We start from the raw sequence: 23,353 nt of genomic DNA on the forward strand, positions 1-23,353 counted from the left end.
CTCTGATCTCCAGCATCTGCAGACCTCATGGTGGACTCTCCCTCTTTATGGGCATTTAAACGGGCATTGGATAGGCATATGGAGGATAGTGGGCTAGTGTAGGTTAGGTGGGCTTGGATCGGCACAACATCGAGGGCCAAAGGGCCTGTACTGTGCTGTATTTTTCTATGTTCTATGTTCTATGACATAGGAGGAAAAATAACAGGACCAATTATTTGATACAACATACTTTTCCACAGCTATTCTTTTGCTAAAATGAGATTGAAACATAAACGTTTTAGAAAAGCATCACATGAACTAAAAGAACATATCAGTATTGACTCCACAGATGATGATGAAATCGGTTCACATTCATTGGAGTTTGTATACGTAGCTACAATGAACATGCTATTGGACAAATGTAACTCCAGGGAGCAGCAGTTATAATATTTTGCATGTAAGTTTGCTTGCTGAGCTGTAAGGTTCGTTTTCAGACATTTCATCACCATACTAGGTAACATCATCAGTGAGCGTCTAGTGAAGCACTGGTGGTATGGCTCGCTTTTTATTTATGTAGTTAGGTTTCTTTGGGTTGGTGATGTCATTTCCTGTGGTGATGCCATATCCTATTCTTTTTCTAGGGGGTGGTAAATGGGACCCAAGTCAATGTGTTTGTTGATAGAGTTCCAGTTGGAGTGCCATTCTTCTAGGAATTCTCACATGTGTCTCTGTTTGGCTTGTCCCAAGATGGATGTGTTGTCCCAGTCAAAGTGGTATCCTTCCTCATCCGTATGTAAAGATACTAGTGAAAGTGAGTCATGTCTTTTTGTGGCTAGTTGATGTTCATGTATCCTGGTGGCTAGTTTTCTGCTTGTCTGTCCAATGTAATGTTTGTTACAGTTCTTGCAAGGTATTTTGTAAATTACATTAGTTTTGCTTGTCGTCTGTATAGGGTCTTTCAAGTTCATTACCTGCTGTTTTAGTGTGTTGGTGGGTTTGTGGGCTACCACGATGCCAAGAGATCCGAGTAGTCTGGCAGTCATTTCCAAGATGTCTTTGATTTGGGGAGAGTGGCTAGGATTTCTGGATGCATTTTGTCTACTTGTTTGGGTTTGTTGCTGAGAAATCAGTGGCCTGTAATACAGCAACACATACAGACCAAATACTGAACTATAGAAGCAATCATCCCAACACCCATAAATGGAGCTGCATTAGAACATTATTTCAATGAGCCACCACACACTGCAGCACAGAGGAACTACGAAGAGCAGAGGAAAATCACCTATACACTGTATTCAAAAAGAATAGCCTTCCACTCCATCAACCCCCTGAGAAAAAGAACAGGAAATGACATCACCAACCCAAGGAAACCTAAACAAATAAATAAAAGGTGGGCCGTGCCACCAGCGTTTCACCAAAGGCTAAATGATGACCTAGTATGGTGACAAAATGTCTGAAAATGAACCTTCCAGCTCAGCGAGCAAACTTACACCCAGAACCTCAACCTGAGCTACAAACCTTCTCAAAACTCATTAGTTATAACATTTGCCACAGAAGTCAAAACCTAAGCAGGGACTTTATCATGGAACAAAATTGGTGCTTAGGATGCTAATTGATGTTGAAATTACAGCCAGATTTCATGAAAAATTTCAAGAAATTTAATGACAAACATGGGTCCTGACATCAAACATAGAAAGGGTGGCTCAGTGGTTAGCACTGCTGCATCACAGTGCCAGGGACCTGGATTCGATTCCACCCTCGTGGCAACTGTCTGTGTGCAGTTTGCACATTCTCCCTGTGTCTGCATGGGTTTCCTTTCGGTGCTCTGATTTCCTCCCACAGTCCAAAGATATATAGGTGAGAGGAATTGGCCATGTTATATGGCCCATAATGTCCAGCAATGTGCAGGCTATGTGGATTAATCATGGGAAATGCAGGGATGGGATAGGATTGGGTGGGGTGCTCCTCGGAGAAGTGGTGAGATCTTGATAATCTGAATGGCTTGCTTCCACATTGTAGGGATTATCTGATTCTAAAAGTAGGCCATTTGGCCCCACAGGCCTGCTATGCCACTCAATGAGATCATAGCTGATATGCTTGAGTTTTGAATTCCACATTCCCATCCACCCTTTCTGCAGAAAGCTGCAACACAAAGGAACTTGGGGATACTTGTGCGCAAAACACAGGAAGCTAGTATACAGGTGCAGCAGGTAATTGGGCAGGCTAATGGACTGTTGGCCGTTATTTTGAGGAGATTAGAGTATAAAAGTAGGGAAGTCTTACTGAAACTGTATAAGGTGCTGTTGGGATCACATCTGGAGTACTGTGAGCAGTTTTGGTCCCCTTATTTAAGGAAATACATCATTTCATTGCAGGCAGTTCAGAGAGGGTTCATTGGAATGATCCCTGAGATGGAAGGATTGCCTTATGAGCAAAGGCTAAGCAGGCTGGGAGTCCACTCACTTCAGTTTAGAAACATGAGAGATTATCTCATTGAAACATATAGGATTCTTAAGGGGCTTGATAGGGTAAATGCTGAGAGGATGCTTCCGCTGATGGAAGAGTTGAGGACCAGAGGGAATTGTCTCAGAATACAGGGGTGCCAAAATAAGAGTAAGATGGAGAGGAATTTCATCTCTCAGAGAGTTGGGAGTTTTTGGATCTCCTTGCCACAGAGAGCTGTGGGGACAGAGACCTCTTGTATAATTAAGGCTATGATAGATTGTTTCTTGATCAGGAGGGAAATTAACGGTTAAGGAGAAAAGGCAGGAAAGTGGACATGAGGAATGTCATATCAGCCATGATTCTATTGAATGGTGAAGTAGGCTCGCTGTAGGGTGGGTGCGAACAACCTACTCCTGTTGCTATTTCTTATGGTCTGATGGTCATATATCACACAATATCTAGGACCCAACTGTGTAATCCTGCAACTTCTGCATTGGCTATCAGATCATATTTATTTACTTCAACTAATGTGCATTCAGATAGAGATGCACAGACACAGTGCCTTTATCTTTATGTTTTTGTTATCATTGTAACACCTTGTATTGACCGTTGAAATATTCTCAGATCTACGTTACCGACTTGGAGATGGTTAATAACTTTAGGCCAGTTACCACAGATTAATGAATGTTCTGCGACATGGGTTTGAATCCCAACATGCCAAATGGCAGAATTAGAGCTCAATAAAAATCTGGAATAAAAAGCGAGCTGATAGAACCATTGTTGACTGTTGTAAAATCCATCTGGTCCACTGATGTCCTTTAGAGAAGAAAATCTGCCATGCTTATCTGGTCTGGCCTACATGTGACTCCAGATCTACAGCAATGTGGTCAACTCTTAAGTGGTTAATTAGGGGTGGACAATAAATGCTGGCCTAATCAGTGACACCCATGTCTCATGAACAAATAAAAAAGCACACACTTCCTAACAGCAGTCAGTCAGAACCCAATCAGCCCACTATTTTCCTGTGATTTCACTAATTTCTTATTTCCCAATCAGTTGTTGTCTGGAAAGTGCAGATGGTAAACTTTGCCTTCTCTCTTGCTGCTGGGCCCGAGCCTGGGCTGCAATTAATCTGCTGATGCCTCCTGTCTTGAAGCTAACGTTTGAGACTAAAGGAGTTGAAAATCCACCTGGACAGTAGGACCACAGCATATCACTTTACCAGCAGTGATCAATCAAAAGGCTGGCAGCTGTGCAACTTTAGCAGTGCAACGAATTGGAGCACTTTCAAATTTGGATAAACATTAATGTTTAGCTATCATGCAAGACAGGCCCCAGCAATTGAAGAGGTGAAGCATTCAATGGTAGACCAGGAAAGCAGGGATGGCCCTGTACACCCTAAAAAGGAAAGAGCCCCACTTGCTCCCCAGGACGTTATCAAAAGGCCAACTGGGTAAAGCCAGTGCACTCACCACATGTGGGTAGTCATTCCAAGGCAGGTAACATCTCAGTGGTGTCATAAAACATTCCTGCCTTTGAAAATATTCTGCGGTGCCAGGAACGCATTGGGCTTCCCTTATAACACCTTTCATCATCATTCCGGCATTGACTAAAAACTGAACTGGACTAGCCACATAAACAGTGTGGCTACAAGATCAGGTCAGAGGCTTGGAATCCTGTAGCAATTAACTCACGTCTGGTCTCCCCAAAACCTGTCCATTGCCTTCAAGGTGCAAGTCAGGAGGGTGATGGAGTACTCTCCACTTATCTGGATGAATGCAGCTCCAACAACAGGCTATAAACTGACATCTAGGACAAAGCAGCATGCTTGATTGGCACCACATCCACAAGCATCCATTTCCTCCACTGCTGACACTCAGCAGTAGTGTGTACTATCTAAAAAAAACTTCAGAAATTCACCAAGGTTCCTTTGACAGCATACTCCTAACTCCCAACCACTTCCATCTAGAAAAACAAGGACAGCAGGTATTTGGGAATGCCACTACTTGCAAATTCACTTCCAAACCTCTCACCATACTGGAAAATAATGTTTATGTATATTTCTCAATTAGACTCCCTCATTCTATGACTATAAACGAGTTCAAGGCCAAACTCCACAAAATGCTTGTTACAAGACCTGTTTGTACATGTGGTCAGCTTTAAGTAATATTTTTCGGAATGTGAAGCATTGATTCAATTATAGATTTTGGTGAAAGATTAATACGGATTCCGTATTGATGCTTGCCAATCTCTGATACAACTTGTTTCCATCTTGCTATCAAGCCATTTTTTATATGAAGTTATAATTCTTCGTTTTCCAGTGGCAGATGTTAGCTATTGACTGGAGCTGTGGTTTTATTAGATCCCAAAGGAAATGCACTGCCAACTGTCTAAGTGGAGCTCTAGTGCAAATAGTACCATCGACAGAAACCGAGTGATACTTCTGGTTTATGAATAAGGAAATCGCTTCTCCTTATTTCAGAAGTTAGTCATCTTTGAAGATATATTTTGATGAAATTTAGGTTTTCACTTTTAATTTCATGTTTACATCAGAATGATATAAAAAGAACTATCTTGTCAAATTATCGAGTTATTCTCTGATTCTGGTACTAAATAGACAAAATTGAATTACAATAAACTTGAAAACTAATTGCCGTCTCGACGTACTCCTGCTGTAACCCATTCAAAGTAAACCAACTAACCTACACATCACATTCGTTTGTTAATTAATGAATCATGTGATAAAAGACTAGAATTTCAGTATTAATTCATCTGGGGCGGTTTCATAAATCATTATTTTTGTTCAGCAAGACCTTTGACATGTTAAGCTTTCAATTCTAGATGAGCATGAAAAGGGAATGGGAATGCAGTCACTTTGCACAGTCTCAAATCATCTGAAAAACAAATCAGTCAGAGTTTGTTTTGATCAGTTTGACAACTTCAGCTCAATCACAACTTCAGAAGAGAAATCAATACAGCATAGGTACATAATGCACATTCAACAAATAACCTTATTCTCTGTCAAACAATATTGTTAAAGTAGCTCTGTCAATCATTTTATGGTATCGTTTTATATGCAGTGAATTAAAGATACAGGACTATGTCAACAATTTCCTCCATTGCGTTTTCATATCAGACTATTATGATGAGCTCAGCATTTCCCTTGATGGAGCGAGGGAAAGTTTCTGTGTCTCTCAGTAGTTGTCAAACATCTCTTGTCAGTCAGTTATCCAGCAAAGTTGGCTGCAATCTGGAGACAGGTGGCCAAATGACTTTCAGCTGGAATTCCAGCAACACTGAGAAAATGTGATTACCTCACCAGAACTGCCAAGGTAAAACTCGATTCCACATAACTCCAACTGTCTGCATATTCTTGCACTGCTCAATTTCAGCACTACCAACCCTGTACATTAACATCTGCAAGTATCTCACTGGCTCATATTTATATTCATTTTCAAATACTTGTATGCATGTACCGTTAATCCGATCAATTTATTTTCATATTTAAAGGTCAAATTTAGGAACTCCAGTTTGAATAATAATGATTCCATGACACAATTGCCTTTAGCTGACATTCTATTAGCCAAGCAACTGGAGGCCCAAGTGAATCAGTTGTTGAGGTGAAACTCATGAATGCTTATGTCAAATTTAATTACAGTTCAACCAAATTCAGTAAGATGATAATTTTTGAAATCTTGTCCAAAGTCTAGTCCGTGTTCTAAGAATTATATATTCAGACATTTATGAGCTTTTGTGTTTGGTGATTGCTTTTCTATCACCTGACAGGCTAACTTTGAACAGAAACCCCCTGTCTACCATTGGTGAAATGTTCCACATTTCTGTACAAGTTGCACCATGAGAATGGAAAATGAGTTAAACCAACCAATGCTCCAGTGCACTCATTGACTTAGTGATATTCAATTAACCAAATACTACTACTTAGTTCATTCACCAGTTCTAATGCATTCATTACATAACTTTGCACAGTACGTACATGGATGAAAGGCTCCTATCAAAAAGCACTGCAGTACATCCATTCAAGTTAAAGACATTTGTGAGTCTTTCTCATATTGAACATAGCTTCAAAATATATATGACAGTGGATATAAGATTCTAACACTCTAAGTCTTGATATAAAGTTGAAGATGTGTACTATACCTTTAAGAGAGAGCGAAATCATTTTTACACAGAGTTTGCAGGCACCTGTGACTGACTAGCAGCCTCAGAGTATACTGGAGAATTGAAAATATGTAACATTTGGATGTGAAACAAATATCTGAGTTTTGGTTGCTATGTTGACTACCATTTGAATTTAACCAGTTTAGCTTATGCCCCAGGATACTAAAACCAAATCGAGTTTGAATTTACTGTTTTGCCAACATCGAACCAATGAGACAATCTGATGTTTGAGGTATAAAGGAACAGGCATTTTGAGAGTTAGCCAGAGAGCGAGACCACTTCCTAATATCAGAGTAACTGCAAAGAAAACACTCTCTATCAAAGGTACCTTTTTCATATGAAACATCTTTGCAGCAAAAGACCAAAGATGACCCAGGGAGATCTACAGCCAGAGGAAGACAGACACTGGAATGGCAGCTGCTGTGTGGTTTTGAAATTAAGTTGATGTAATTTTAATATGGGTAGTTAATTGAACAGTATATTATTATAGAGGCAGATAACAAGCAGTTAAGAGAAAGGAGGCATAGAGTTGTAAATAGTTGTTGTTTAGTGTTCACATTTTGAGTTAAAGAATACATTGATTTTTTTTTCTTTAAAAGTGGAATTTGGGAGTTCTCGGTCACTCACATTTTAATAGATTACGAGGCGAGATGAACTTTTCTGATTGTTTGGTTTAATTAGCAGAGGGGTTTACCATCGTGTCGTAACAATATTCAAACAGTTATGAGCTTCTGTGTTTGCAGATTGTTTTTCAATCACCTGAGAGGCTAATTTTGAATAGATAACCCCTGTCTGCTGGAATGTTCCACATTTCCACACAAGTTGCACCATGATTCTGAGAATGGAAAAGGAGTTAAACAAACCAATGCTCCAGTGTACTCATTGACATACATGCAAGAGTAGTGATATTCAATGCAGTGCATCCAATCAAGTTAAAGACATTCGCAAGTTTTTCTCATATTGAACATAGCTTCAAAATATATTTGACAGTGGATATAGGGTCCTAACCCAAGTCACAGAAGATGTCAGCAAGCTATCAAATGTCTTTCTTCATATTGTTGATACAGATTGCACAAAGCAACAACCATAACACAGTCTCTACAATTCCACCGGTACTCTGCTTCCCACAAAGAACCTTCTGAATATGTAAATACTATCAGTTCCTACGCAGCCCAAAAAAGTCTGCCCATCAATCTCACAGGACTCAACTTTCCTTAATGGGCTTTCATACAGCACTTTCCATCAAAGACTTTTTGAAAGCTCAGATGTATACTGTCAGTTGAGCTTCTATTACCTGTCAGCATTGTAACTTTCTTAAAATATTTTTTTAAATTAGTGAGAGAGAGCCCTCTTTTCTCGAATCCATGCTGTGATTCTCTAATAACTCGTCTTTCAAGGCGATAGCACAGTGTATATGTAATAATCTCTAGCAACTTTTTTGCAGGATCGATGAATAGTAGGCACAGGATTTTCTGAAGGTACTTAATAAGATTAATTAGAAGAAAATTATACAGAAGCAAACGGAAGCAGCAACAACCCACAACCCACCACTTTTAAACAGAATTCAATGGCTCCATTTTTTTAAAACTGGGCAACTTTTCTTTGCTTTAACAGGCAACAATTAAGCATATCTCTTTCTTAAATCTGTTCTGTGAACAAATAAAAACCAAATGCCAAAACATGTTTCTGCACCTTCTTGGATTTGCAGTCACAAGTGATGTCTCCGAGAGATCAGTAAGAGGATCCCAGATTTTCACTACATAAATCAGAATACAGTTAGATATTCCAATATTAGCAAGAAGAGTGAAGATGAAATAGAAATACATGCTGATTAAGCAAGTTGGAAAACAAGTGTAGATGTACTTTCAGGTATTAAAATATGAGGTAACAATTTGACTTCTAGCATAGAAGATGGAAGTGTAAGAAGAGAAACATAGAAGATTCTTATTGAACAAAACAATATTGTGACTCAGGTACACAAGCTAATAAAAATGTATGCAGCATTTAGAAAATCAGGGTCATTGCAATGGTTGACAACCTGTACATAATCCCCCAAAATAATTAAGCTATAAACGTTCTCCAAAATAAAACTGAAGCACATGCGCAACATTCAGTTATTGAGTGACATATACTGCACTTGCTGTAGTGATCACCCAGTTTATGTTTTGCCTGCATGTCTGGACCTTACCAAGGTCAACTAAGGACAACTAGATTGCCTTCTCTTCAGTATTTTAGCAAGAGAATTCAAAGTGCTCTGCCTAGTTGCTTCTCTGACTGCTCCTCAAAAATCTAAAATAGATCAGTGATCCATGGATAACTAACATATTTTAACTGGCTGCTAGTACTCCAGAATTCTGGCCCTGACTGCCAAGGTTTCCAGCTCATTGTAATCTGTGCACTGGGAGCATTAGTAAACAGGTTCCCTCACCGTATGGAGGAATAAGCAGGTGGAACAATATCAAGATCATATAACCCGATTACATTTCCATTTTGAGCAGCCCACTTTAAGGAGCATAAGACACCATGGAAAAGTGCAGCAACAATTCACCAGAAGGGATCGCGGATAAAATATCTAATTATGATGAGAGTCTCAGTAAAGTAGGATGACATTTCTGCAGAAAAAAAGATTAAGGCTGATTTGATTGAGTTTTGTTTAATACAATGCAGAGAACTGGAAACGTACTAAAGGAATGAATCCCTTTTGGAAAAATAATGCAGAATTAAAGACAGCCGACTATTAATTCAAGCTGTTCTGGTTAAAAGAGAATTTTAAAAGTCTACTTCAAACAAAAAGCTGTGAGAATATGGAAAAGCAACAAATATAAAATAAACTAAGATGCTTAAACAGAAAGTGGGTACTCAGGACATAAAGGTAAAAGGGTGGGTGGGGAATGAGTGGTGGCTGCAAGCACGAAAATTGGATTAAACATGTTGTGCTGCCATGCCTAATGAGATGGCAGAGCAAACACAATGAACTAAAAAGTACTCTTGAATTCATGACAATCCACTGCACATTACAACAGAAAATACCATTATCTATGATTGTGGATGAATACTTTCTGTGACATTTTCCTGGCTGCTATTTCAGTAAAAACTAAAATGAAGGAGTCAAAGCATCAGACAGAAGTATATTGTATAATAACTTAAAACTTAGCAGCAATATTAACAATCCCTGTTAAGCAATTATTGATAACAGTGAATAACATCTAGGCTATTACAATTGACATGATTTGGTACAAGAGACGGAATATTCAACAGCATTAGCTGAAGTGATTGATCTGAAGTATTTGGTAATGTAAAGTATATTATGTTAATACTCAATATTGAAGTGTATCTTAATAAAGAGGCATGGCCCTCGAGTATAATGGTTTATCTGTCATGTATCTGAAAATCAACCTTGGTACTACTCTAGGTGTTTAAATCCTACAGTAAACCTTGTGAAGCTTGGCTTAGAGTACTATCATTTAACATTTGCAAGGGTGTAGAACAAATAAACATTGAAATTCCTGGGCACAAAATAGAAGCATTGTCCATAGAAAGTGGCAGACCTGGGATAAAAAAAAAAGTGATGGGCTTTCACCTTATTTATAATACAGCCCCAAAATCTGAATGCAGGGTTGGATATGGGAAGAAAACTATTGTACAGATCGGTTTTTCTCCAGTGTATCTGGGTATGTTCACAGGCTGCCCGAGAGAGTTCACCAGTTATTCCATTCCTAGGTTCACATTATTGACATCGGCTAAGAGTAAATATGCCTCTGTAGTGGGCCACAGGCTTGACACACTGTCACATTACAGTACAAGCCACAGGGAAACATGATACATTTTTGCATTTCTTCTTTCATCTGTGATGGGGCATCTGTAGTCACACCAGCAGGGTGCTCCTTTAAATTGCATACACTACCTTGGGGCAGTTTTCTCTACTGTTCCTTTACAGACCAGCTACCTTGATTATTAAAATCAGACCATGCATGAAAATTAGGAGAGGCCAAGGGTGTTTTTGACAGAGTCCTGTATGTGCCCTCTGCTACAATTCTGGCAGCATGGCAGGGGCCAGTAATTAATTACACATTTCCTTTTGGTGAAGCTGTGTCCTTTGCACCCACACCACACTCGACGAAGTGACTTGCAGACCTGCCCTACAATTTCTCACAGAATGAGCTTGCAACATACCGTGGGAGGATGAGGAAGAATTTGATGAATGAGTAAACTCTGAAAACCTCAAAAAAATCTGCTGGGAAGTAGCTTTGAGATTAGACTGGAAATTGGTTAGCTCCCACTCACACTACCAGAGAATGATATGGTGGGCTGTTGAGGGCAGATGAGGGCAGGGATGTTGTCACTGAAATAGAGGAAACAAAACTTTCAAATTGTAACTTAAAAGAAGTGAATGAGGACCATATACAACACTGCTTCTTTTAAAAATAATAGCAATTCAATATTGAATGGCACACAAAATGCTTTCCATTACTGAATGGGATATAGAATAAAATTCAGGGATTGAATAGTGGAACGGCAGAAAATACTGATTAGGCCACGTTAGCATTTTGAGTCTAGTGTGATGAAGGGTACATATTTTATATGTCTTAATATCATTCTTGGATTTTGGATTTCAAAATAGAATCAGATGGATGTTGCTTGGTTCTGTGAAGGGTTGTCTTTTAAAAGCAAAAAGTCAGAGTCCTTTCAGAAAAGTGACTGAATTTAATATTGTGTCAGAAAGCAGGTGTCTGCAGACCAACATGGTGTTAATTGGAAGATCTTTATGCTATAACATTTATGGCAGGGAAGGTAAACATATAAACAGCCATTAGTTTTGTTTTCAGTTCAGAAGAATTTGGGATTGAACAAGTTTGTATCCAAATTCAGCTCAGAATACACCAGTTTTGAGTTGAGAAAGAGGTTTAGCTTCTCCACAACTAGTAGTTCAGGGAACAAGTTACCTCACTGTAACAGTTTACAGGGGAACCTTGATTATTCGGAATTCGATTAACCAAACAAAATACTCCCACCCGTGTCCTTTGGATAATCAAGGTTCCTCTGTTGTTGGTTACATGTTGAAACCAAGAGAGTTTGGTCAGAAATCTGCAGGTAATTAGAAGAAAGAAAGTTTAGGCTTTGAAAATGTCACATTGACATATTTTGAAAGGACTAATGGAGTTGTCTCCACAGCACATGACAAAAATATTGAAAGAGTCAGTTAAGTAGAAACTTATGAGTTGAGATAGAGATATATTTCTCTGGACCTCAGTCTCTGTAATGTAAGAGATTGATAAGAATTTTGCCAGAGTTTGAAATGACAGCTATGATGAAAGACTTGCTTTGATTTGCTTTATTGTCACGTGTACCGAAGTACAGTGAAATGCTTTGTTTGCTAGCAGTACAAGCAGATCAGAGTAAGTAAGGATGTACAGATCATCAGGTGAAAAAACAACTTGGACAGAGTAAGGCATTCAGATTACACCACACAGACATGTGCTAGGCAAGATCAGCATTATTTGAAGTTAAAGTGTCCAAATCTAATAATGGCAAGGAAGAAGCTGTTCTTGAACCTGGTCATGAATTTATTCAAGCTTCTGTCTGACGGAAGAGGTTGGAGGAGAGCATTGGTTAGGCTGGAGTGGTTTAGAACGGAGGAATCTGAACAGTGACTTAATGTCTACAAAATTATGAGGGGCCTAGTTAGAGTAGACAGAAAAGAGCTGCTTCTACATGGGGAGAAATCAATTATCGGGGCACAGATTTATGATGATTGATAAAAGGATTAAACAGATCAGGAGAAAAATCTTTTTCACCCAGAGGATAATGGGTGCTGACATTCGCTGCCTGGTTTTGTGGTAGAAGCAGAAATTCTCAACTCGTTGAAAAAGTACCTGAGGTACAGTAGCGTGCAAGACTAGAGACCAGATCGTGGAAATGGCAGCAGAACGGGGAGCTGGTTTTGTTCTTTTTCTTTAAGCATCAGACAAGATGGGCTGAATGGCCTCTTGCAGTATTATAACTCCTCAATGCTTCTATAGTCTGATACCACATAAATTTGCTCACACACTTTTAATTGCTCTCATTGTTAAAATATGAAAGTTCTCATGTTTAGAGAATGATTACCAAAAAAAACCACACTTACTATATTCATTAGGGTCAGAAGATACTTCTGCACATGGTCCAAGCCATGAAAGTACACCACTGTGTCATCAACTCCAAGAAGAACTTCTATATTATAGTCATTGTTTCTGCTATTTCTTCGTACTCTCCTGATTTTCTTGATCTGCTCTTCAATGGCTTTGTGTCTGGCTTCTAGATCATGCAGTCCACTCAAATCAGGTTCTGCCGGAAAGAAGTTAATTTGTTAGTCAAACTTAAAAGTGTAACATCAAGGTAAAATTCATTTGTTTATTTATTTTAACATAATAAAAAAAGCAATAGCTTTATGTTCTTTTTTTCATAATAATAGCATCAATTCATCTGATCAAAAGGTATCTTTTTCTTCAGTTTTCACTTCTTGCAAATTTTGAGCTCAATAAAGTGAAGGTTGCTGGTACTGTTATTTTTTTCTGGATACCCATGGATAAGCTTTCCTGAGTCCATACAACAAGGTTGGGGTAGATTACTGCCTACTTTCCCAACCACATCTGATGCCAGCACAAGATCTTCAGGAAGAAAAGTGCTGTCGAAAATTGAAGGTGTTGGAGGCAATTTCAGATTACAGGAATTCCTGTTGCTACTCAAGGCCTGGAAACACTTCCTACTTAGCAAAGGAAATTCAACCTTGTGCTAATATGGTTTAGGCCCAAATTCCAGAATTGAATTCACCAATGTAACATGTTTCCATTTCCATTGCTATGACCCTTTTCAATAAAAAAAGACTGTATAATTTACTACTCATTTAAGAGTGGCTTGTGCTATAACCTAGGAGAAGGTGCAGACTGCAGATGCCGGAGATCAATCAAAGAGCGTGGTGCTGGTAAAGCACAGCCAGTCAGGCAGCATCCGAGGAGCAGGAAAGTCGATGTTTCGAGCATAAGCCCTTCATCAAGAATGCCTTCATCAGGAATGTGCTATAACCTCACAACAACTAGGAGTGGCACAAAACATTTCACAACACAGCCCTATTGCCAGAAAATAATAGGCTTTTGGTTTAACCAGGTCAACTATTTCTACAGAACAGGAAGGATGATCCCTCGCAGCACGTTTGAGTCACGCCATCCTCCTTGCTATTGTTGAAACAATGAAATGAGAAATTCAGAAAATTCAGGAAAGGAGCTTGAAGTTTTATCACATCTCTCGGGAAAATAGACTGCCTCCTTTTGCGATACATATGACCATGTGGGGTGCAAAATCAGTTGCATTTATTTCTTAGGTGCCAATGGAGGAATCAAAATGACTGCAAATCACATCAGACGCCATTTTGCCGAGCACAGATCCGGCTAACATCTGCCAGAAGGATAAAAAGCAGAGCTATAGAGTTAGTCAGCATGCGGCATTGAATGGATGCCACTGATGTCATTTTGGAATTCAATGCTCTTCTTAATGCAATCTCTTAACCTTACACAGCTGAACACACATCAGGCAGTAGCCAGAAGTTCAAGTGCGCAGCTACTTGTCACACAGACTCAGTTTCATTAGTCAGCTGAACTGTTAGTGGAGAAGAACTCAAAGACAAATGTTTCCAGGTGGATGAGCAAGAGGTTGGAGCAAATTTGAACCAAATACATTCTGACATTACAATGTTAAAACACCAGCAGGTTATCAGCCAAAGAGCAGGTATTATAACAATCATAACAACAGCGATCCGCTTTCCCGATTAGACAAAACATAGTATAGTTTGGGGAGAGAAAATAGGAGTTACTGACAGAAAATTAGTGAGTGTGTGTGTATATATATATATATATATATATATATCTTAAGTTTTTATTCTTGCAATGAAATGTTACTCAGGTTATAAATAGCAGGAAAATATTAATTAATTTGATTGTTTTTCATCACCAAAATAGATTTCTCCCCTCTACAAAAACAACACAATGCAAGATGATATTATTTTATTCATTCAGGGGATGTGAGCCTGCTTGCTAGGTCAGTATTTATTGTCCATCCCTATCTGTATGAAGGATGATAGTGAACTGTCCTTTTGGACCACTATAGATCCTAGGTGAGAGTACACACAAAATTGCTGTAAGGAAGTTGTTGTATGGAATTCTGAAAAGGGTTAATACTGAGGCAAGCCATTAAAACCATCAAATTTGATGATGTCATGTGGGCAGACTTGGATCTTAGATTTGGGATCTTGACGGAGTGGGACATAACATCTGATCTCCTTTAAAGTCTCTGTAACAATGTTTGTCAAAGCAAATCATATCATTCAAGAGAATCGGGGTCAGAGGTGACTGTAGTGGCCATCACTAAGGCAAAGGTGCTGGGAAGTTGAAGTCTGAAGGTGGGTATATAACCCAGACCAGATGGACTACACCCCAGAGTTCTGAAGGAGGTAGCTGAGAAGGTTGTAGAGGCATTGGTGGTGATCCTTCAGGAATCACTAGAGTCATGGAGGGTCTCAGAGGACTGGAAAATAGTTAATGTAACACTACTGTTTAAGAAGGGAGGGAGACAGAAGATGGAATACTATAGGCCAGTTTGTCTGACATCAGTCTTGGTAAGATTTTAGAGTCCATTATTAAGGATGAGATTGTGGAGTACTTGGAAGTGCAAGCTAAAATTGGGCTGTGTCGAGGGGAGATAATGCCTGACAAATCTGGTAGATTGCTTTGAGGACGTAACAAACAAGTTAGGGGTCTGTTTCAAGATGGTAGCCAGTGACTGGTAAAGTTCAGTAGGGGTCAGTCTTAGGACCACGGCTATATATTAATGATCTAGAGAAAGAAACTGAGGGTAATGTTGCTCAGTTTACAGATATCACAAAGATGGAGGGACAGGAAGTGTTGAGGGCGTGGGAAGCTGCAGAAGGATTTCAATGGGCTTGGAGAGTCGGCAAAGAAGTGGCAGATAGAATACAATGTAGGAAAGTGTGAGGTTATACTCTTTGGTATGAAGAATACAGGCACAGACTATTTTCTAAATGGAGAAAGGCTTTGGAAATCTGAAGCACAAGGGGCCTTAGGAACCCTAGTTCAGATTGTCTTCAGGTTAACATATAGATTCAGTTGATGGTTAGTAAGGCCAATGCAATGTTAGCGTTCATTTCAAGAGGGCTAGAATACATGTGCAGGGATATACTGCTGAGGCTGTTTAAGGCTGTGGTCAAACTGCATTTGGAATATTGTGAGCAGTTTATCTAAAGGAGGATGTGCTATCATTGGAGGGTATCCATTACAAGAGTGATCCTGGTGATGAAGGGCTTGTCATACGAGGATTGGTTAAGGACCTGGGCCGTAATTAAGGAGTTTGGAAGGAGGAGGGGGAAACTGATTGAAACTAACAGAATTCTGAGAGGCCTGGATAGAGTGGACATGGAGAAGATGTTGCCACTAGTAGGAGAGATGAGGATTAGAAGACACAGCTTCGGTATCTTTAGAATTCAGATGACAAGGAATTTAGTCAGCCAGAATGGCATATCTGTGGAACTCCTTGTCACAGAAGGCTATAGAGGCCAAATCATTTAGTATATTTAGGACAAAGATAGATAGGTTCTTGTTTAGTAAGGGGATCAAAGGTTATGGGGAGAAGGCAGATGAATGAAGTTGAGAAATATATCAGCAATGATAGAACAGTGGAGCAGACGTAATGGCCTAATTCTGCTCCTATATCTTATAGTCTTATATCAAAGTAACATGTAATTCATTGCTAACATGCAATAAACTGTACTTTGTTAACACAAAAGACTTCTTTAGTTAGACCAAGAAGAAATTTTCCTCTACATCACTAGACCAAGCAGGCCCTGAAGCTTCCTACATTTAAGGAGGATAGTGCCAGCAACTTTCATCATGAGCAGGACAGAGCATGTGTGACACCAGAACAGCGTTCCAGGATTGTGCCAGTGAAGCTGGAGTTCCGAGCCAGATGGTGTGTGGTTTGGACAGGAACCTTCAGATAGCAATTCTGTAATGCATCAGATGTCCTTTCCCTTCTGGATGTTCGCAGTCATGGATTTGGAATGTACTGTTAGAGGAGTCTTGGCAAGTTACTGCGGTATAACTTTTAGATGGTACAACTGTGCTTTGTGGTGAAGGGAATGAATGTTGAAGATGGTCAAGTAAAATTCATGCGAAAGTCTAAATGAAAAATTAACAATTAGAATTGTTCAAGTCTTTAAACTGTAGAGCAAAATCTTTGTCAAATGGTCTCCAGGACAGCTTGACAAACTGATCATTCATCCTCTGTACTCATTAGACCTTACGAGAAAATAACATTCTGTAGGAAAAAGTCTCTCAATAAAAAAAAAGAACAATTATTATAATCACTGCTGGATGCTGCACAGTAAGATTGCTCTCCTGTAGATGTGAATATATTCCAGTATTTTTAAATGTAGTGTTAAAGCTTACATATGAATTTCAGGATTTTCCTCAGAGCTACTTCCACAGCACAATTATTAATTCACCACAAGTATGGGTGGACACAAAGTTACAATGGTGGTTGTGATGTGGCTGTAACTTTCAGGAAACTCTCAGCATTGTCTGGAAGTCTTTTATTTCATGTAAACACATCTCATTTTTTAATACAGACATAATTTATCATCAAGGCGTTGATTACATCTTACAGTGTTTCTTTTTGGAAGCCGTGGGTCATATTTCCCCACCTGCTCCTGTCCTTAATTGTGTCGTAAAGTGTGGCACGGGAAAAGCACAGCAGGTCAGGCAGCAGCAGAGGAGCAGGAGAATCAACGTTTTTTGGACATGAGCCCTTCATCTAGAATTGAGTCAGGAATGGGTAACATCAGGTGTGAGAGACTGGATATTCAAATTTACCTCACATTCCAGACTATCTACCCCGGTTGGGAAATGTTTCAGTTGTGACTTCTCCAACTTCTTCAGTGATGTCAGGATTTCCAGTAAAGGCTGAGGAGTAGGTTGAAATTTATCTTCATGCTTTTGTCATTTAAATTCCCGTGGGAACAGCAAGAGCTAAGTCAGTCATGCTGAGGACTCAGAAAGCGGTTTTACAGCTAAGTTTTGTAACTAAGGCTGATGTTGTAAGAAAATTTTAAATCAGCTGTCGATATCCCCTCATATTCCTCCTTCCTGTGCTATCATATCCCTATGCATTCTCATACTCCCTACTGTCCCCTCCTGTCCAATACCCCTTCTATATCCTTTCCATTACCCCATTCCTTTTCTGTGCTACCTTGCATTCTCCATTGTTACTATTCAATATTCACTTCCGACAGAGTTAATGAGGAATATAGCGAATGACAAGTCTTTGCAATGTTCATAAACTGATAAAATAAGCAAACAGGCTTTGAAATTCTCCTCTGCAAAAGCAGCTGCTTTTACATCTTCAAAGTGCCAATCAACCAGTCATTCATAGTATTAGTTAATAAATCTTTAATCCTCTTAGGCCCTTTTAATCTTGTCCAAAGAAAACATACATTGAAGAAAAAGAAGATTATAATAATTTCAGGAAAATGTCAATCAAACAAAGCCTGTATCCCTGTTAAACTATGTAAAACTTGAGCCCATTACTCAGTTTTGGAATTTGGCCAAGGAATCATAATGAGACCATTTCAACAAACATAACACTGAACAGATGACCAAAGACATCTTTTTTAGTTTCCTAATGACCTCTTTGTGAATGCTTGGCCGAGTTACAAGATTAAGCACAGCTTAAAGGAGAGTCCTAGCTTCGTTTTATTTATAGCTTTATGAAGTCACAATAAGTTATTCTTTACTTTTGTTTATTTGGGCAGGATTATAAATGAAAAAGGACTAATGCTTTGGAAAGGGCATGGAAATATGGGGACACATGGTGTAGCATTGAGTGAGGATGAATGGTAAGGGTTACAGAACCTAACAATCATGTACAAGGTTGGAACAAAAATAATTAACTTCATCAACAATCAAAATTTTCAGTACATTTCTTCATCTACTGTTCAAATTCTGAGGCAAAAACATTTATTTACAAAAAAAATGGAGATTTTACTCTAGCCTAATTTTCACACCAAATTTAGGCATTGTGGAGGTAGTAAGATCTAAATCAATGATCTGTAGGCATTGGTCCTCAGGATTCATCTACAATTTTGAGGCAATCTGCACAAGCAGCTCATTCAGTGGGAAAACACTTTTAAGTAAATGCCAGCAAGAATGGTTAGGGTGGCTATGAGAAGAAAAACTTTGATATGATGGTTACGGAGTTAGTGAAGTTCTGCCACTCCCCTTGAATCCACAGGAAGACTTTAGATTTGGAGTAAATTATGCCTCACAGCGCTAGAGACCCGGGTTCAATTCCCGCCTCAGGCAACTGTCTGTGTGGAGTTTGCACATTCTCCCCGTGTCTGTGTGGGTTTCCTCCAGGGGCTCCGATTTCCTCCCACAGTCCAAAAATCTGCAGGTTAGGTGAATTGGCTATGCTAAATTGCCCGTAGTGTTAGGTGAAGGGGTAAATGTAGGGAAATGAGTCTGGGTGGGTTGCTCTTTGGAGGGTCGGTGTGAACTTGTTGGGCTGAAGGGCCTGTTTCCATACTGTAAGTAATCTAATCTTAAAAAAAAACTTTCTATAAATGAGCAAAGGCTGATGAAGCATTCTGAGCACTGTCATGTAAGATGTATCATATATTTTATTTTAATTGTTTATGAAGAAATTGAATTTTCTTTATCAACAACTCAATGTGTTTGTTGATAGGGTTCTGGCTGGAATGCCATGATTCTAAGAATTTTCGTGTGTGTCTCTGAAGGGCTTGTCCTAGGATGGATGAATTGTCCCAGTCAAAGTGATGTCCTTCCTCCACTGTATGTAAGGATACTAGTGAAAGACCAACTTGTTTAAACCAAGAAAAAATATATCAAGTCAGTTTTCAGTCTGGGATCTGCCTTGCCCAATAATTGCATTAGCTGGGATAAAACAGCACAAATGATGCAACATTGGGTCCACAAATCCTAAACTACATTCAATAAAGAGTCAGTCCATTTGACTGCCAGAGAAATGGCTAATGAATGGGTCCAATAAACTTATCTGGGGCAGAACCCCCAAAATTAAAAAATATAAGGTCATTTTTCTGTAAAATTGATGTGTACATGTTTAATGCCCAAAATATAATGCAATGCATGCCCAATTGTATTCTGTGATTCAAAGAATTAAGGAGTTCTATTCACCACTGAGAACTACAGAGTTTATGCCTTTATTATTATCTAGCATGTGTTAGATATTTCTTATTTCTTCACTGTACACATAACTATTACAAACTTTCACTAAAAATATGCACATTTTAAAATTCTTTTTGAGAAAACTGAGTATTATATTACAGCACTGAAAGCTCACTTGCCAGTGTTAATCATCCGTTAGAGCAAGCTGGAAACAAACAGTAGCTTGCTAAAAAAAAGTAGACTATTTGTGTAGATTTACAACCATCTCACATCCTATTCCCAAGGCAGCAGCTTTCAACATTTCACACATAGCACAATATTTTCTTCACAACTCAGCAGGATAAAAACATTTGTCTTATTCTTTGTTCATTTCTCAGAGCTTCTTCCTCAAGAGGATACCAATGATATAAGGCTTCTTCCAAAACCAATTCCAGCCACATTCAGCAAGCTCCTTTTTACAAGAATCAGTAATCAATAGTTGCATTTTTAATATTCAGCATCATTAACTGCACATGTCACTGGGTAGGATAATTATTTCATGGCCAGGTGTAGGATACTCTAGTTACTGAGAATATAACTATAGAAATTGCAACCTGTTCAAAAGGTAAATGAGTGATAATTGGAAATGTTGAAGAGATCCAAAGACCAGGAGACAGGAGGAAGATAAAAAGAACATATTCCCTCAAATATATTAACATGCTAGGCATATGATGCAATTTTCACCGGATAGTGTAAAGATTAATTGCTAACCAATTCATAAATGGTAAAAAAAATTAGGCAAGTGTAGTGATCTCACAGTCATCTCAGAAAAGAAAATAGACAAAATTTTTGGCAAAATTGGCAAGCAGTTCAATTGTGGCAAAACGAAACTGTGACCAAAAAGAGAACTTTTTATTACTGCAAAACTGATTCAAAGCTTAGATATTTATTGCTTTTGCTTAATGAACAATTAGGGTGCAGGGAACATGGCAGCATTATAGCAATGTCACTAGATTAGTTTCCAGAGGCCTAGACTAATGTTTGGGAACGCAAGTTAAAATCCTATTGTGGCAGCTAGTGAAATTTAAGTTCAATTAATAAATCTGAAATATGGCTATTAACAATAATGACTGGTATAGAAACTCTTCTTACTCACTACAGTGCTTTAGGAAAGGACATAACCTTACCTAATATGGCCTGTGACCCCAGACCCAATATGACTGACTCTTAATTGTCCTTCAAAATGGTTTAACAAGTCAGTCAGTTCAAGGACAATTAGGGATGAACAACAATTGCTCAGATGATGACCACATTCCTGTGAAACATAAATAAATTAACCTGCAAAAGGTAGATATACTTTTGCTACAGAGATTTTCTGCTGTCAGAAAGCTGAGAGAGGAAAATAAAGCTGATGTGCGTGGTAAAAGGATTGACATTTCTTTGGTGCATCTTGTGACTGGTAACTGAAGACAGTTGAATCCTGCATTGCTTTAACCTCAAAGGAGTGTGGCTGAGTTTCTCAAGCTACAGTGCAGTGGTGAAAGTTAACTGACCTCATCAACGCTGACCTTAAAAAAGCAGCAAAATTGAAAGAATGATTGATAATTCAGCAGTACTAACAGGAAGACTGATTTATATAATATTTGTCATTATCACTCGTGAAATCCATCACAGTTTAGGTCAACCTGTGGTTACCAGTTTACCCATTCTCAACAGAATCTAGAAGTTGTTGAAAAAATCTCAATTAAAAATAACTGTAAAAGTGTATTAAATGATTAAAGCCCATGTTAAATGTTTATAGCATGTGCACTTCCAAATAACTCCCTGATGCATTTTCATTTGAAAGTGGGATGAGTAATAGCATATACAACTGAAAATGTCATAATGAACACATCAACTAAAGGTACCTTAGTAACAGTTATTAGAATTCTTTGACATTTGCTGTTTGATACAGCTTCACATTGACTTATTCCAGAGTCAACCAATTGCACCTTGCATGGCTCAGTAATCTGAGAATGCAGTGAGTAACATTAGTGTAATTTTTGAACAGGTTTGTTTTTGGTACTCAAATTATAAAACTAATAATTTGAACACAATACAACAATGAGGAGTGCTAACGAGCAAACTGCCCATTCCTATCACTTCGATCAAATCTCACTCCAGCAGCTGATGGATAAGAAAGGCTCATTCACAACCTGATGAAATAGTTTGAGTGTCAATGTATAATGTATGACAATGGCAGGCAGTAAGAGCACCAAGACATTTCTGGTTAGGTATGTGATTGAAAGAGATTGCAGCCTATGCTAAAACTAACCAAAGAATTTTCTAAGGAGGTAAGGAGAATTTAAAATTCCTTATTTTTAAAGACCAAAATGTCTGGAGTAAAATAAAATTCCTTAACATTTCAATGCTGGCAAAAGCTTGAGGGTTTCTATTACTGGTAAATAATTATTTCACAACCATCCGTTATCACAATAGGGTGCCTGACATTTCAGAGTTTAATTGCCAGCCGAAGCCCTTTTGGATATTCTGAAATGTTATCAATTCATTAGGAAAAATAAAATGACACTATGGCTTAAATAGTGGTTGTTTGAAGATGTTAATATACAAAGGGATCTTGGCGTCCTTGTGCACTAGTTACTAAATATATACAGGTGCAGCAAGCAATTAGAGTCAAATAGTATATTGGCTCTCATCGCAAGAGGGTTTGAGTACAGGAGTAAGGAATTTTTATTGCAACTATACAGGGCCTTAGTGAAAACGTAGCTGGAGTCATCATCATCAGCAACCATTTGCTCATGAGCATGCTTGTCTACCTAGGAAATTCCATGTTGCTCACTTGTCATGGATTCTGTAGGGCCTTGTGTGACTGATGAGCCTGAATGTGGAGCTGCATCTCTGACGACACATTAAGCAAATGCTTCTGGGAGGTGGAAATGCTCCTTGACCTGGAGATCGTCATTCCTTTCTCCAGCTTCTTTTCCGTACTTCTTCTTGTCACAAGGTGTTCTCAAAGAATTGTGCCTTTCATAAGGAGTTTCCTCCAAATCAATTTCTTCTTAATGAGAATCTCCCATGTGTTGGCATTGATGTTACATTTCTTAAGCGAAGCCTTTAAGGAGTGTTTGAAACACTTAGAGTCATAGAGATGTACAGCACAGAAACAGACCCTTCGGTCCAACTTGTCCATGCCCACCAGATATCCCATCCCAATCTAGCCCTACCTGCCAGCACCTGGCTCATATCCCTCCAAACCCTTCCTATTCATATATCCATCCAGATGCCTTTTAAATGTTGCAATTGTACCAGCCTCCATCACTTCCTCTGGCAGCTCATTCCATACATGTACCACTCTATGTGAGAAAAAGTTGCCCCTTAGGTCTTTTTTATATCTTTCCCCTCTCACCCTAACCCTATGCCCTCTAGTTCTGGACTCCCCCACCCCAGGGAAAATACCTTGTCTATTTACCCTATCCATGCCCCTCATGATTTTATAAACTTCTATAAGGTCACCCCTCAGCTTC

At 38.8% G+C, this 23,353-nt stretch overlaps 1 protein-coding gene across 1 annotated transcript in view; it reads right to left on the reverse strand.

The window, feature by feature from the left end:
- The window catches only part of LOC122556645 (A disintegrin and metalloproteinase with thrombospondin motifs 2-like), a 227,373-nt gene that overhangs the window by 79,875 nt on the left and 124,145 nt on the right, over positions 1 to 23,353 (reverse strand). The window contains exon 4 of the mRNA XM_043703613.1: positions 12,728 to 12,927. Coding sequence (XP_043559548.1) covers positions 12,728 to 12,927 — 200 coding nt within the window. The remainder of the gene's footprint in view (positions 1 to 12,727; positions 12,928 to 23,353) is intronic.

The sequence above is a fragment of the Chiloscyllium plagiosum genome, chromosome 14, assembly GCF_004010195.1.
Source record: "Chiloscyllium plagiosum isolate BGI_BamShark_2017 chromosome 14, ASM401019v2, whole genome shotgun sequence".
In the NCBI taxonomy this organism is placed as follows: domain Eukaryota; kingdom Metazoa; phylum Chordata; class Chondrichthyes; order Orectolobiformes; family Hemiscylliidae; genus Chiloscyllium; species Chiloscyllium plagiosum.